At 38.9% G+C, this 12,622-nt stretch overlaps 1 protein-coding gene across 1 annotated transcript in view; it reads right to left on the reverse strand.

Annotated features, from left to right (window-relative positions):
- The window catches only part of ADGRB3 (adhesion G protein-coupled receptor B3), an 802,318-nt gene that overhangs the window by 394,828 nt on the left and 394,868 nt on the right, over positions 1-12,622 (reverse strand). The window contains exons 10-11 of the mRNA XM_065889244.1: positions 8,064-8,132; positions 3,592-3,700 (exon numbers count right to left, since the gene is read on the reverse strand). Coding sequence (XP_065745316.1) covers positions 3,592-3,700; positions 8,064-8,132 — 178 coding nt within the window. The remainder of the gene's footprint in view (positions 1-3,591; positions 3,701-8,063; positions 8,133-12,622) is intronic.

Consider the following 12,622-nt stretch of genomic DNA (forward strand, 5'->3'; position numbering starts at 1 on the left):
CTCTCTTATTAAATTGTATGGTCTTTCTTTTATTTGTGGTTATTCAACTCTGTCTCTTTCTTCAAGAGCTTATCTCTATTCCAGAAAAGTGAGGTGCTGTGCATACAGGCTTTATAAAAAAAAATTTGTAGTCTCTATAAGACATGATAATCTTTTGAAGTTCTTTAAGGAGTCTTTTTAAATTTAATTTTATTTATTTTTTTATACAGCAGGTTCTTATTAGTTACCTATTTTATACATATTAGTGTATACATGTCAATCCCAATCTCCCAATTCATCACATCACCACCCACCCCCTTCGTTAAGGAGTCTTATTCCAACCCACTGAAAAAAAAATGGACATAAGCAATAAACAAACTTTCTTAGTTACCTAGTCTCTATTTATCACTAACATGCTGTGTGTATGTGTGTCTGTGAGCCTGCAAGCATGTGTGTGTGTGTGTGTGTGTGTAAGCTTGATGTTGGATAATTAATATTTGGACTTAGGACATAAAACAAATGCCAACTCACACAGTTTACAAGTTGTCACCGCAAATTATTCTGTCTGTGTGTCCTTGTCCAAAAACATTGGACATATCTGACACAACACTATAGTCATGCTTTACATATACTAGTATCAAATTGGATACCATGAAGAATGTGAATAGTAAGTGAGTATTATTTATATTACCTAATTTGATATGAGTGGATTGTGATGGTTAATTTTATGTGTCAACTTGACTGGGGGGGGATGCCCAGATGGCTGGTTAAACCACATTTCTGGGTGTGTCTGTGGGGGTATTTCTGGAAGAGACAAGCATTTGAATCAGTAGACTGAGTAAAGCTCTCCCTCACCAATGCAGATGGGCACTGTCCCATCCATTGAGGGCCTGAATAGAACAAGATGTCAGAGGAAGGGTGAATATGCCCTCCGCTTATCCTGGACATCCATCTTCTCCTGCCCTTGGACATCAGCGCTCCTGATTCTTAGGTCTTTGAATTCAAAGTGGGGCTTAACACCATTGGCTTTCCTGGCTCTCAAGCCTTCGGGTTTGGACTAGAATGACACCATCAGCTTTCTGGGCCTCCAGCTTGTACAGAACGGATCTTGGAACTTCTCAGCTGCTGAAATTGCATGAACCAAACTCCCCAAATAAACCTATTTCTATGTACCTACAGATATCCTATTGGTTCCGCTTCTCTGGAGAACTCTAATATATGGATATACTTTGGAAAATTCTTAAATATTATTGAGAATAACCTTCTTCTGGTCATCAAACAACAGTAAGTCAGTCCCTCGACTAGTATTTGGAGAAACCAAAATAAATAAAATCTCTTTTGGGTGGTGTAATAATGTTTGGGATACTTATTCACAGAATATAACCTTTTCTTATATGGTTAATCAGTGAAGTGATCAGCAGGCCAAACAATCACGCTGTCCTTGCACAAGACTGAACACAATATAGGACAATATTGGTTCTATTTGCAGCATTAAATTGCTTTGTCACTATGCTTAATATACTTCTTAAAGATTAGTGATGATAAAGGAAGTAGGCAAACCTAGGCAAAGCATGATTTTAACACAAATTTTTCAAAAATACAATTTTGGTAAGTCAAAAGAAAGGTAAAGAGGAATAAAGATTTGCAATTTATTGATATTTATGGAATTTTTGTCATAAGTAATACTAGTACTATAGGGCATTTGGTATGCTGTTATTCAAACAGCCTACTTTAAGTTCAAATTTAAGTTACTAGACTCTAAGATTGGTTTTGGTTTTTAAAGTTTTTTCCAAACATATTCTGAAGAAGTGCCATGTTTTGATCTGATAAAACTTTTAATTAGCCATGCATTTTAGAATTAGGTGCTAAGATTAACAAAAATCAAGAAAACAATAGCTCTTTGCTTTTTCCCCCCTCTGTTTTTCTTGTAAATTACTATTGTCCAAACTGGCATAGCAGCCTTCCTGGTTCTTTCCTCCCCCAAAAAATCATAGGCCCTTAGAAGAGTGGTTCCATCTTGAATGACCAGCGTCCCCAGAATCTCTCTAGGGTTTTCCTTCCATGTTCCCTAAACTCATAGCCCAACATGCTACCCCTTTTTCCACGGATTTTACCCTTCCTCTCTTTGCCCAGCCACTTTTGGAATGGACATTTAATTTGAATTTTCTCTGATTTTTGAATTCATCCTTCAATAAAAATACTATTTTCGGTCACTTTTTCTTCTCCTTGCCCATAGCAAGGACAGCTCCCTTCATTCGTGAACCAGCACAAGCTGCTGGACATCTACTCTCGGCAAAAGTCTGGGCCCTCCACCATCTCTGGAAAGTGGATTAAGGCATAACTCTAACTTGTAAGGCCTCAAGCTGCATGAAGATGGCATGTGGGCATGGAACTGTCTGCAGACCTTTGAGGTCTCCTTTACACAGGTTCTCTTCAACTGAAGAATATTACCAGTAGTTAGCTATTACCAGTTACAAGTTGAGGTCACCCTGGCAGACTATATCTCAGAGTCAAATGAGTCACTATAGGACTAAAGGACCTTCCGAAGAAATCAAGTATAAAACGAACCACCAAAGCTGTAATCATAAAAACGTTACGTTGTATACCGTGTGAACTCCCCTAGTTAATCCCTTCCCGAAGTTAGGTCTCTTCTTGATCTAGAAACTAAAACTTAAACATCCTTTGAATAAGAATGTGAGGTAAGATATTGATTTAAACACATCTTTATCTCCAGTGAGTAGTCTTTATGTGAAGATTGCTAAAACATGACAATGAAAGAAAATCTGAGCCACAGTAACATCACAAGAGGAAGCTGTAAAGAAATAAAACTGTAAACCTGTATCAACTCAATGCATATACTATTTAGGAAGAATATTTCTTTGTTCTTGCAGTTTTTTTAACTACAAAAAGAAATGTGCCATTTAGTTAACATAATTGCTGTTGGCTGAATGTACAATAATTGTAACACCGTAAGAGGCCATGTGGATGTTGCTTCTCTGTGTGATTCCTCCCTATAAGAGACAATGTTATAGACAGCTAAAGGAAGAAAGATGTTTTCACTTTACGTGTGCTAACATTACAGAATCCACTACAGAGACCCGAGAGACGCACCATGTCCTCGAAGTTACCAAGAAAACTTCAGCAGCAGTAGCATTGTGACAATGACCCCTAAAGGTCTCTGAAGCGTCCCACCCTTATGGAGATTCAGTACTTCTTTGGGACCCCTAGCAAGAAAGTGACTCGGCATCTTCATGAACAGTGTTTGTGAGACCACAAAGACTTATTTTTTATATAATCACATAGTATATACTATATATTTTCAATATGAGCAATAAACATTTGCTATATACGTGTACAGATAAATACAAGTAGGCTTAAATAAATGTATACAAATACACTCAGATGCATGCGAATGTGTGTGTGTAGGTATGTGTCTATAGTGCATATGTGGTTGGCCCATTGAAAACTCAGACACCAAATACCCACAATACATTACTCATGTAGACTCAAAGATATGAACAATGGGTATCACACCTAGGAATGTATGACTCAGATACTTGCAAATTTTTTTAAAAATTCAGTCAGATTTTGGGAAAACATCCTATTTCTTACCTACATTTCCAGTCATTAAGTATGAATTCTGAAAGTCCATCATCCCCATTCCAACAATGTGTATAAAATCTTCAATCACCTGCATTAACTCTATTGAGCCCGGATAAATCTACAAAAATAAGCAAAGGTTAGATGGAATTTTAAAAATCTATATAATAGAATATATAACTGGAATTTTAAAAAGACACAATGAGATCATAAATGAGCTCTGATTTATTTGAAGTCATTTCTCCAACTAGCAGCAGCTATATTTTATTTTACTTTTTAAAATTATTTTTAATCATTTTATTTTATTTTTAAATTTTTATTTATTAATTTATTTTTTAACCCATCTAACAGTTGTATATTTTTTGAACTAACAGTTGAGAATGACATCAAATGTCAGCCAGCAAGAACTCTGGAGGTGATATGATGCCGTGATTAATCCTTCATAAATCCAAGAAAACTCAAAATATCTAACAGATTGTACACTTAGAAGCAGCATGTCTTTACTTTTGATGGGTTCCTTTCCTCACTTAAATATAACATAGAACAAACACTGAAATTTGGGGGCTTTTTACATTTTGTTTTACTTAGCATCTGTACAATGAACACTGGGGAAAAATCATTATTATTGCCATCATGAATATTTACAGACTATTAAGTTCACTGTAAAATAACTACCTTGGGAGAGACATTTATTTCTAATCATTGTAATAGCTGCTGTATGAATAATAGTGTTAGCAATACTTGCAGGACCATAAAACAGCTCTAGTATAGGTGTTTCACATGTACATATGTAAGACACGCCCAACACCATCCGCCTTATACACTGCAAACAGATGAGTGTTTGCTTAAAGATGACCTGATTCTGGCAATAGCTCACAGTGAATGGAATGTGAGGTCCATTTGAAAAGACAAATGAATTTTAGCATGTGTAACCCATCATGCTGACAAAGTCAGCCTGCATTATATAACCAGATTAAAGCAGAAAGTCTTTTGAAGTTACATTCATTGCTTTTTGCCATTCAGCACCACTGCAGCTTCAAGCCATGAAAAATTTAAGTGGATTAGAGAATTTTAAATGGCTTTGTATTTGCAAAGGCTTGTGCAGAAGGGGGAGAGACACTCTGATTAGCAGAAAGACATGTCGGGCAGGGTGGCCAGCAGGCACAGTGTGTATATTTTACAGGAGCTTGTGGCCACACCCATCCAAAAATCAGACACCTCGAATGCATCGTATACTTACTCACATATGGTTGAAGACATGAACAATGGTTATTACAGTTAGAAACGTATGGCATAGATAGCTGTACTTTTTTTTTAGTTTCAGGAAGATTTGGGGACAAATGCTATTGCTTACCTATTCCATTCCCGAAATGTGTGCAAAATTTCCTCCCCATTCCTAAAATGTGTGTGAAATTTCCATCAGCTCCAAACTTCCTGCTGCTACTGTATTTTTTCTTCTATTTTTGCGTAGGTGTGTGTGTCTATGAGTATGTGTAGTGTGTGGGTAAATACAAATTAAAAAGAAGAGGCTTAATCCTCCCAGATGAAAATAGAGAAGAGACTCCCTCCCTAACCCCTTGCCCCCCTCCCTTAAGAGCATTTACTTTAGAAAACTTGTAATGGTTAAATTCTTTCTCTGTCTCTTTGAAATGCGTGTAAACATTTTTGAAAGTTAAATATTCCCAGCTTAAAGACCCAGGGATGTCTCTCAGTGGAAAGTCATCATCTAGATTGCTGTGCGGTGGGAGGGGCGGTGGGAGGGTTAGACCCTGACTTAAGCAGGTGCCTCACTCTGAGTTGCAAAACTGCCCGCAGTCATGAAGATATCAGAGCTCATTTTTCCTTTGGATAAAGCCAATTAACTAACAAGATGGTCATCCCAATTACCCAGTGCATTTAGGATGAACTACCTAAAGTCCTCTTACTTGAGAACTAGCTACTGTTTACCTCAAGAACACGTGTGTAATGAGTTGAACATCCGCTCGTCTGTATTAAAGGATGAGGTTTCTCTGTCTTTGCAACTCTTAGTGAACTGCCTGTGATGCACATCACATTCTGGCTTAATGCCTCTTCAATAATAAAACTGTTTTCTTTCCTGCCTACTTTGGGGAGAGGTTTTCTAGGGTGGCAGCAGATTTTGTTTGTAGTTATATGTTCCCAACAATTTTCAAATGTCGTAGAGCCGGGGCTGATTTTTTTTTTTTTTTCTGTAAAGGGTCAGAGAGTGGCTTTGTGGATCACGGAGTCTCTGTTGGAACAACTCAGCTCTGTCCTTGCTGTACCATAGCAGCCATAGGTACTATGACTATGATGCCAAACTTTATTTACAAAACAGGTGCCAGCCTGGATCTGGCTCAGCGGCCACAATTTACGTACTCCTGGAGAGACACAGGAGCGTTCAGTATAAAAAGGAAATACTGATCATCACAATTATCATGAATGAAATGGACGGTCCATTCCAACTACAATGATGGTGTATAAAACAGTGCTATATAGAATGCAGCCTTTTTTTTTCTCACTTTAGTATACTGTGTTTTTAGTAGGATGCTTTAGCTAAACATAGTTTCATCCTTCATAACTGGGGTTTATGTGTAGTGAACAAACTATGAAATGACGCTGTTTATTGTCTAAAAGTGTGAGTTCTAATGGCAAAACGCTTCTGACTTAAATAGTCACCATTTTACTCAGCTAGTCTTCCAAATGCACACAGAGCTATGCTTTATGTTATATTTTGTTGAGACTATTCCTCTAAAATAGACAAAGGATTATCTTTGGTAGATTTTAAGCAGCTCTTATTTCTGAAGAGTTCACCCTTTGTGCCAAAAACTTGGAGACTCATTTACCACTTGGCTGCATTTATGTAAACACCGCTACAGAATAGTTGCTTTTATTTCAAATAGTTACTTCAGAGAAGCATTAAGGATCATCACTACTGAAAAAAATATTTAAAAGATAAGAATATACTTAACTCAAAATCACAAGTAAATAGGTGGATTATGGATTCAGGATTTTCCATTGACAAAAAGTTCTGCCACTGTTCATTATTTGCTCAAGTTGGGACCTTGCAGTAAATAACACCATCTGATGGATTGCAGTCTTGTTTTAAATAGGGTATTATACATTTGTCCTAAATATATCCATAATTAATAGTCTCCAGCACTCTACAAAGATGTGCTTAGCCACTGCAGTGTATTCTAAGGAAAGACACCATTTTCTCACAGTGAGTGAAGGAGGTTCTCCTCTAGAATGAAGCCAAGGACAAATACATAACTCAAACTAGTAGGAAAAGATAGATTCCGGGTCTTAAACTAAGGAGTGATTTTTTTTTTTCTTCCTATGGCCAGAAGCACAGCACTTGTACCTGATAATGAGGTGGACCCACACCGGACTATTTTTAGAGTCTATCCATAGAGTTCCTATGATAATAGAGATAAAGGGCATGCTTTACTCCTGAAGGCCCAGAATATGATTATAAAGGGAAAGGGAGAGAGAGGGTCCACTTGAAACTCAGGAAATATTCATTTTCAATATTGCATTGTTCTCGCGGAATTTTTAACAAGGGTCAAGTAGAAAATGTTTACATTAAATTTCTACAGGATTTTTAAAAACATGCTTATTCTCCCTTTCTTAACTTCTAACTCACTTTTTCTGTGATTTAGAAAAAGTAGTATTAACCATGTGTCAGTGAGTATAGCACAAATGGCAGGGCCAGCCATTTTTAAAACAATAACTAAACCAATAAGGCTCCTTGCTACAGTTACCATACTTAGCAGAAAGAGAAAAAAAGCAGAATACATTTCTTGTAATGAGAACTCATTTTTACAATTCTTGGCTTTGAGTCAAAACGCACATCTGTATACATAATTCAGATAACACATAACAGAGTAAATACAAATGATTTTACTAGTTAGTACTCCCACAGTTTAGTTTGCAATGTGTCCTTTTATTCTTTTCTATTTTTTTAAGCAATATTAAAGTGCTAGTTTATTATTTTGTTGTTTATCCCATCCATAAGTTATATTTGTATTATAACTGAACATTTTTACATTTCTGTTTTCACAAATATGCAATCAGGTTTACATGCTGCTTGGTAATTCTTTTCCATTTAACATTCCATTATAAGCATCTTACCATATCAATATTGATATGGCAATGTGTCCTTTTAGATTACCTATTTTTCCTATAGTCTGTAGACAGGAAAGAAAATGATGGGTAAGGCATAGAGTCATTATGTATTAATACCTTAAAGTTAAACATTACTTAAACCTGCTCTGTTTTTTCACATTTTAAATATCATTGATTCCATAGATTGTTATGATAAAGGAGGTCACTTGTTTTCTATAAAATTAGAACGAGATAATCTAGAATGACTTTAAAATGTTTCCTATTATGTTCTTGGAATAGCGAGCCATTACTTTTTTCACATATTACGAAGCCTTATTTAACCAACTTCATTTTAAGTTCTGAAATAACTTCAGCTTTACCTGTTGTGCATCTTCCCATTTTTCCTTGTTGTCTTCATCTAGAAGGTTGCTAACTATTTGAAAGAAGTTCTGTAAATTAAATTAGATAAAAGGTTTAATGTTACACGAGGGAATATCCTTTCCAACAACATCTGTTTGAACGCTGAAGGTATAAACATTTTGCAATACTGCTTGATGACCCTAACATGCTATTCTAGAAGCTCTCTGAGGACCCTCTCTCAGCAACATGATTCTGGGATTTCTAGAGAACGTCACATATTCAGAAGACATCACAATAGGCACAACACTTACTTTCTATCACAGTTATATGCTCTGCATTCTACTCTGTCAGGCCACCGTATAATTATTCCTTACAAAGAAGCTCTCTTTGTAAGCTCCTGTAAGAAAGTCCCCTGTGTTTGTCTTATTAAAGTCGTCCAGTTCCCTGTGAGGAATGATTGTTACTCACACTGCTGGGTCGAAGGGCATCACAGTGAAGTCACAGGCCATGGGCAAAGCTGAGGCCAGTGAAGCCTTCCTCTGTTGGATCCTGGCTCTGCCCTTCCTGGCTATTTTACTTTAACGTTTACAACTACTTATTGTAACGATGACATGAAATTTTTCAAGTCCCTGCATGGTAAGTGCTCAAGAAGTCTTGGCTATTTTCAAATTCCCCTGCCTTTTGCAGCAAGCCAAAATGGAGGGATGTCCAAATCCTTGTCATCCCCCTGGTCCCTAACTAACTGTTGGAAACACATTGGCTTTAACGTGTTCCAGCAGTGCCTGCGATGAGTTTCGGTTTTCCCTTTCCAGGCAGACAGGCACCTCTCAGTGTTCGTTTTTTGTTTCCCACACATCGCATCGTCTGTGTTAGTACTCACTTCACACACGAGGGATCTGTACTAAAGAGAGACCTTCCTATCCTCTCACACTCGCTGTGAGCCAGGAGAGGAAAACCAGGGTGCCAGGGACATGGGGTCACAGTAGACCTAAGAAGTGTAAAGTGAAGCTTTGGCATCTGTCTGAAGCTACACGGACGGTGGTCCCTTCTTTTATCCTCAGAGCTCATCTCTTCTGGCTGCTCCGTATGTTATGAACAGGAGCACGGCCTTACGTTGATACCTTCACTTAGGACAGGTCTCCCTTCAGGGGTTGGGGACCAGGTAGTCACAATTTTTTAGCCTCTTCAGCCTTCTTCCCTATCCAGCCAGCTTTTCAAGATAGGCCTTTACTCTAATTCCAAAGAAATTCACTTGCGTGTTTTTAGAAGAAAAACCAAGCAGCTTCATTTCCACTTGGGGTTTGAATCTACTAGCATCTATATTTAATTGCCCTATTTGTGCTACTCATTTTAATAGTTCCCGGCAATCATATGGCTGAAACATGTTTCCAGTCACAACCTCTATAAAACTTACAGAATATTTTAGGCAGCTCTTGGAAAAGAAAACCGGCAAGTCTGTTTGAGACCCGTTTTCTAATTCGTTTAACCTTTTTGTACTACCAGCCGTTTCTTCCACTGAAAATGTCCTGGCTGGGGTGATAACATTTCAAGGGCTTTGTCCACTGAGCTGTAATTCTACGTATGGGCAGAAAGAATTAACCTTCAGAGTTCTCCGATCGCCTGTGGCTAGTGAACTCAATATGGGACGTGGTGCTAGTGAGACAAAAGTTGCAGGTTTCATCCCCTTTCACGCCGTCAGCCTGGCTGAGGTCCATGACCGCGCCTACGTCCTTAGCCCCTGCCTGCTCTCATACAAAATGCATGCTGCTCCTAACAAGGGTACTGCAAGAATGGGAGGCAATTTGTGCCAACGCATCTCCGTTTCTGGGAAAACATTGCACAAAGCGTGTTTTAGTGACACGGAGTCAGCAGCTCTGCGCTGTACGTCAAGGCCAGTGAGCACACGCGATTCCTTGATCAAAACGATAAATTCAGAGTTCGGTGTTTCAAAATCACCAGAGGGCATACATAAAAAACCACAGGTTATTAAAATATACATTCTAGTAAGCAGAGAGTCTAAGAAAGGCGGTTGTACTACCTTCCAAGGCCAATAAATCATACTTGACTAAATGAACATGGGAATGCCGCACAGAGTAAAGCTCTCCTTCTATCTCCCAGTGGATTGAATCTGAAAATGGTCAGTTGTGGGTTCGTGTAGGGGGACAGGGGCTAAGCCTCAATATCCCAGATGGGGGAGGGGGAGGGGCATTTCCGGGGATACTGAGCTTTGCTTGTTCCTCAGTGTATCCTCGTCGCATGCAATGCCTTGCCCACAGCAGGTGGTTAATAAAGTCCTAACTTAAAGGAAACAATGAAATCACAAAGTCATTACACCTCGGTTTCTCCAACAAGACTCAAGTATCATTCCTCTGAGTTGACCCTGCTCTAATATGTCTCACACACGTTGAAAAAAATGTACTTCGATATATCAATTCACTTATACATTTGCTCAAATATCATACTGACAGATGGAACAAAGCAGAACTAAGCAGAACAGCATTTTGAAAAGGGGACTCATAACATTTCAGGCCACTTGACTGAAGTTTTGAGAAAAGTCTAAAGCAACTTCCATGGCAGCACTGGCACAACTTCTAGAGTTTTTCAAGAGCTCTGCTACCTATGGTCAGACCTCTCCTTTGATGATATGTGGATCAAGTCCCTTAGCCCCTGAATTGCAACTGACAGGTTTCTGTTTTGTTTTGATCACATCCCGATCTCTACGGCCTAGACTGATTTGAAAAATTCAGCGTCCTTGGCAGAGTCTGAGTTTGGAGCTTGAACTAGGCAGACCTGCTTTAAAAATTCTCCCAACATTTATTACCTGTGGGGTACTGGGGCTAACGTTGCCCACCTCCGCCTACGTTCTCTAGCCTGTAAGGCAGAGATGCTAACACCTGCGGGGCAGAGCAGCTGTGAAGCTCAGAGCTAATTCTCAGCACAGTATCCGACACATGCTAAGTGCTCAATATATGGCAGCTTTATGATTTTATTCCCTTTGTGTTATCTTTTTACGACTGGCTGCATGATTTGTATTTATAGCCACATTATGGCCCATGATTTGTTCAGCAGAAAGCTCTGCTTCCTAAGAATGTCCTCTGCTGGGAGGGGTTTCAGAGTTGTGATGATGAGACACTCAGCACGTGGGAGACCCTGAGCAAACGGCTGTGGGACACCATGGGCAGGAAGCAGGACTCTGGTTTTCCTCGGCAGGAAGTATTATAAAAATCAGCAGAGCGAATGCATGTCGTAAAGAGAAGCATCGATGTCTCTGCCCCATTCAAAGTGCAAGTCCTAGATTTGGCCATGTGAGACTAAAAGGACACTTGATTTTCTTTCTTATTGGATTATAATCGCTTTACGATGTCGTGTTAGTTTCTGCTGTACAACGAAGTGAATCAGCTATATGTATACATATATCCTCTCCCTCTTGGACCCCCCTCCCACCCTCCCACCCCTCTAGGTCATCACAGAGCACTGAGCTGAGCTCCCTGTGCTATACAGCAGGTTCCCACTAGCTAGCTATTTTACACCTGGTAGTGTATATATGTCTATACAAGTCCGTTCTCTATGTCTGTGTCTCTATTCCTGCCCTGGAAATAGGTTCATCTGTATCATTTTTCTAGATTCCACATACGTGTGTTAATATATGATATTTGTTTTTCTCTTTCTGACTTACTTCACTCTGTATGACAGATCTTCTAGAGTAATGAAAATAAAAACAAAAATAAACAAATGGGATCTAATTAAACTTAAAAGTTTTTGCACAGCAAAGGAAACATAAACAAGACAAAAGACAACCCTCAGAATGGGAGAAAATATTTGCAAATGAAGCAATGGACAAAGGATTAATCTCCAAAATATACAAACAGCTCATGGAGCTCAATATCAAAACAGACAAACAAACAACCCAACCAAAAAATGGGCGGAATATTGAAATAGACATTTCTCCAAAGAAGACATATAGATTGCCAAGAGGCACATGAAAAAATGCTCAACATCACTAATTATTAGAGAAATGCAAATCAAAACTACAATGAGGTATCACCTCACACCGGTCAGGACACTCAATTTTATGCAAAGCAGTAAGTACGTAATTCTTTGTTCTATATCTGGTTGGCTTCCACTTGACAAATTTCTCAAGGACTATATACAATTTTCTATAAGTATATTGAATCACATCTTAGCATGCACTTTTGCTGAATTCCTTATTGAAAGAGAGTTATAGATTAGGCTCACTATCAGAGATATCTAAGCCACAAGAAACGTGTTCTCCTCCTCCTAACCCAGCAGCAAATGCCTGCGCACCGAGAGGCAGAGACAGGCCCCAAGGAACAGAGTTAAGAAGGAGAACTGAAAGCTTTCAGGAATGGTGGTGGTCCCGACATGAAATATAGAGGGATCATAAGAGAGGCTTAAAGGCTAAGCAAGGAAGCAGGGACACACCATTAGGATTAAAATGGCACAGCCCAGGACAGTCATGCATCCCCAATCCAGAGAGCAGTTGACGGCTGCAGGTCAAGCGTGATCCGGCCCCTTCCTGTCTCTCCACTCTGTCTTGAGCAATCCTGTCCCCCACTCT

The sequence above is a fragment of the Phocoena phocoena genome, chromosome 12 (genome assembly GCF_963924675.1).
Source record: "Phocoena phocoena chromosome 12, mPhoPho1.1, whole genome shotgun sequence".
Classification (NCBI taxonomy): Eukaryota; Metazoa; Chordata; class Mammalia; order Artiodactyla; family Phocoenidae; genus Phocoena; species Phocoena phocoena.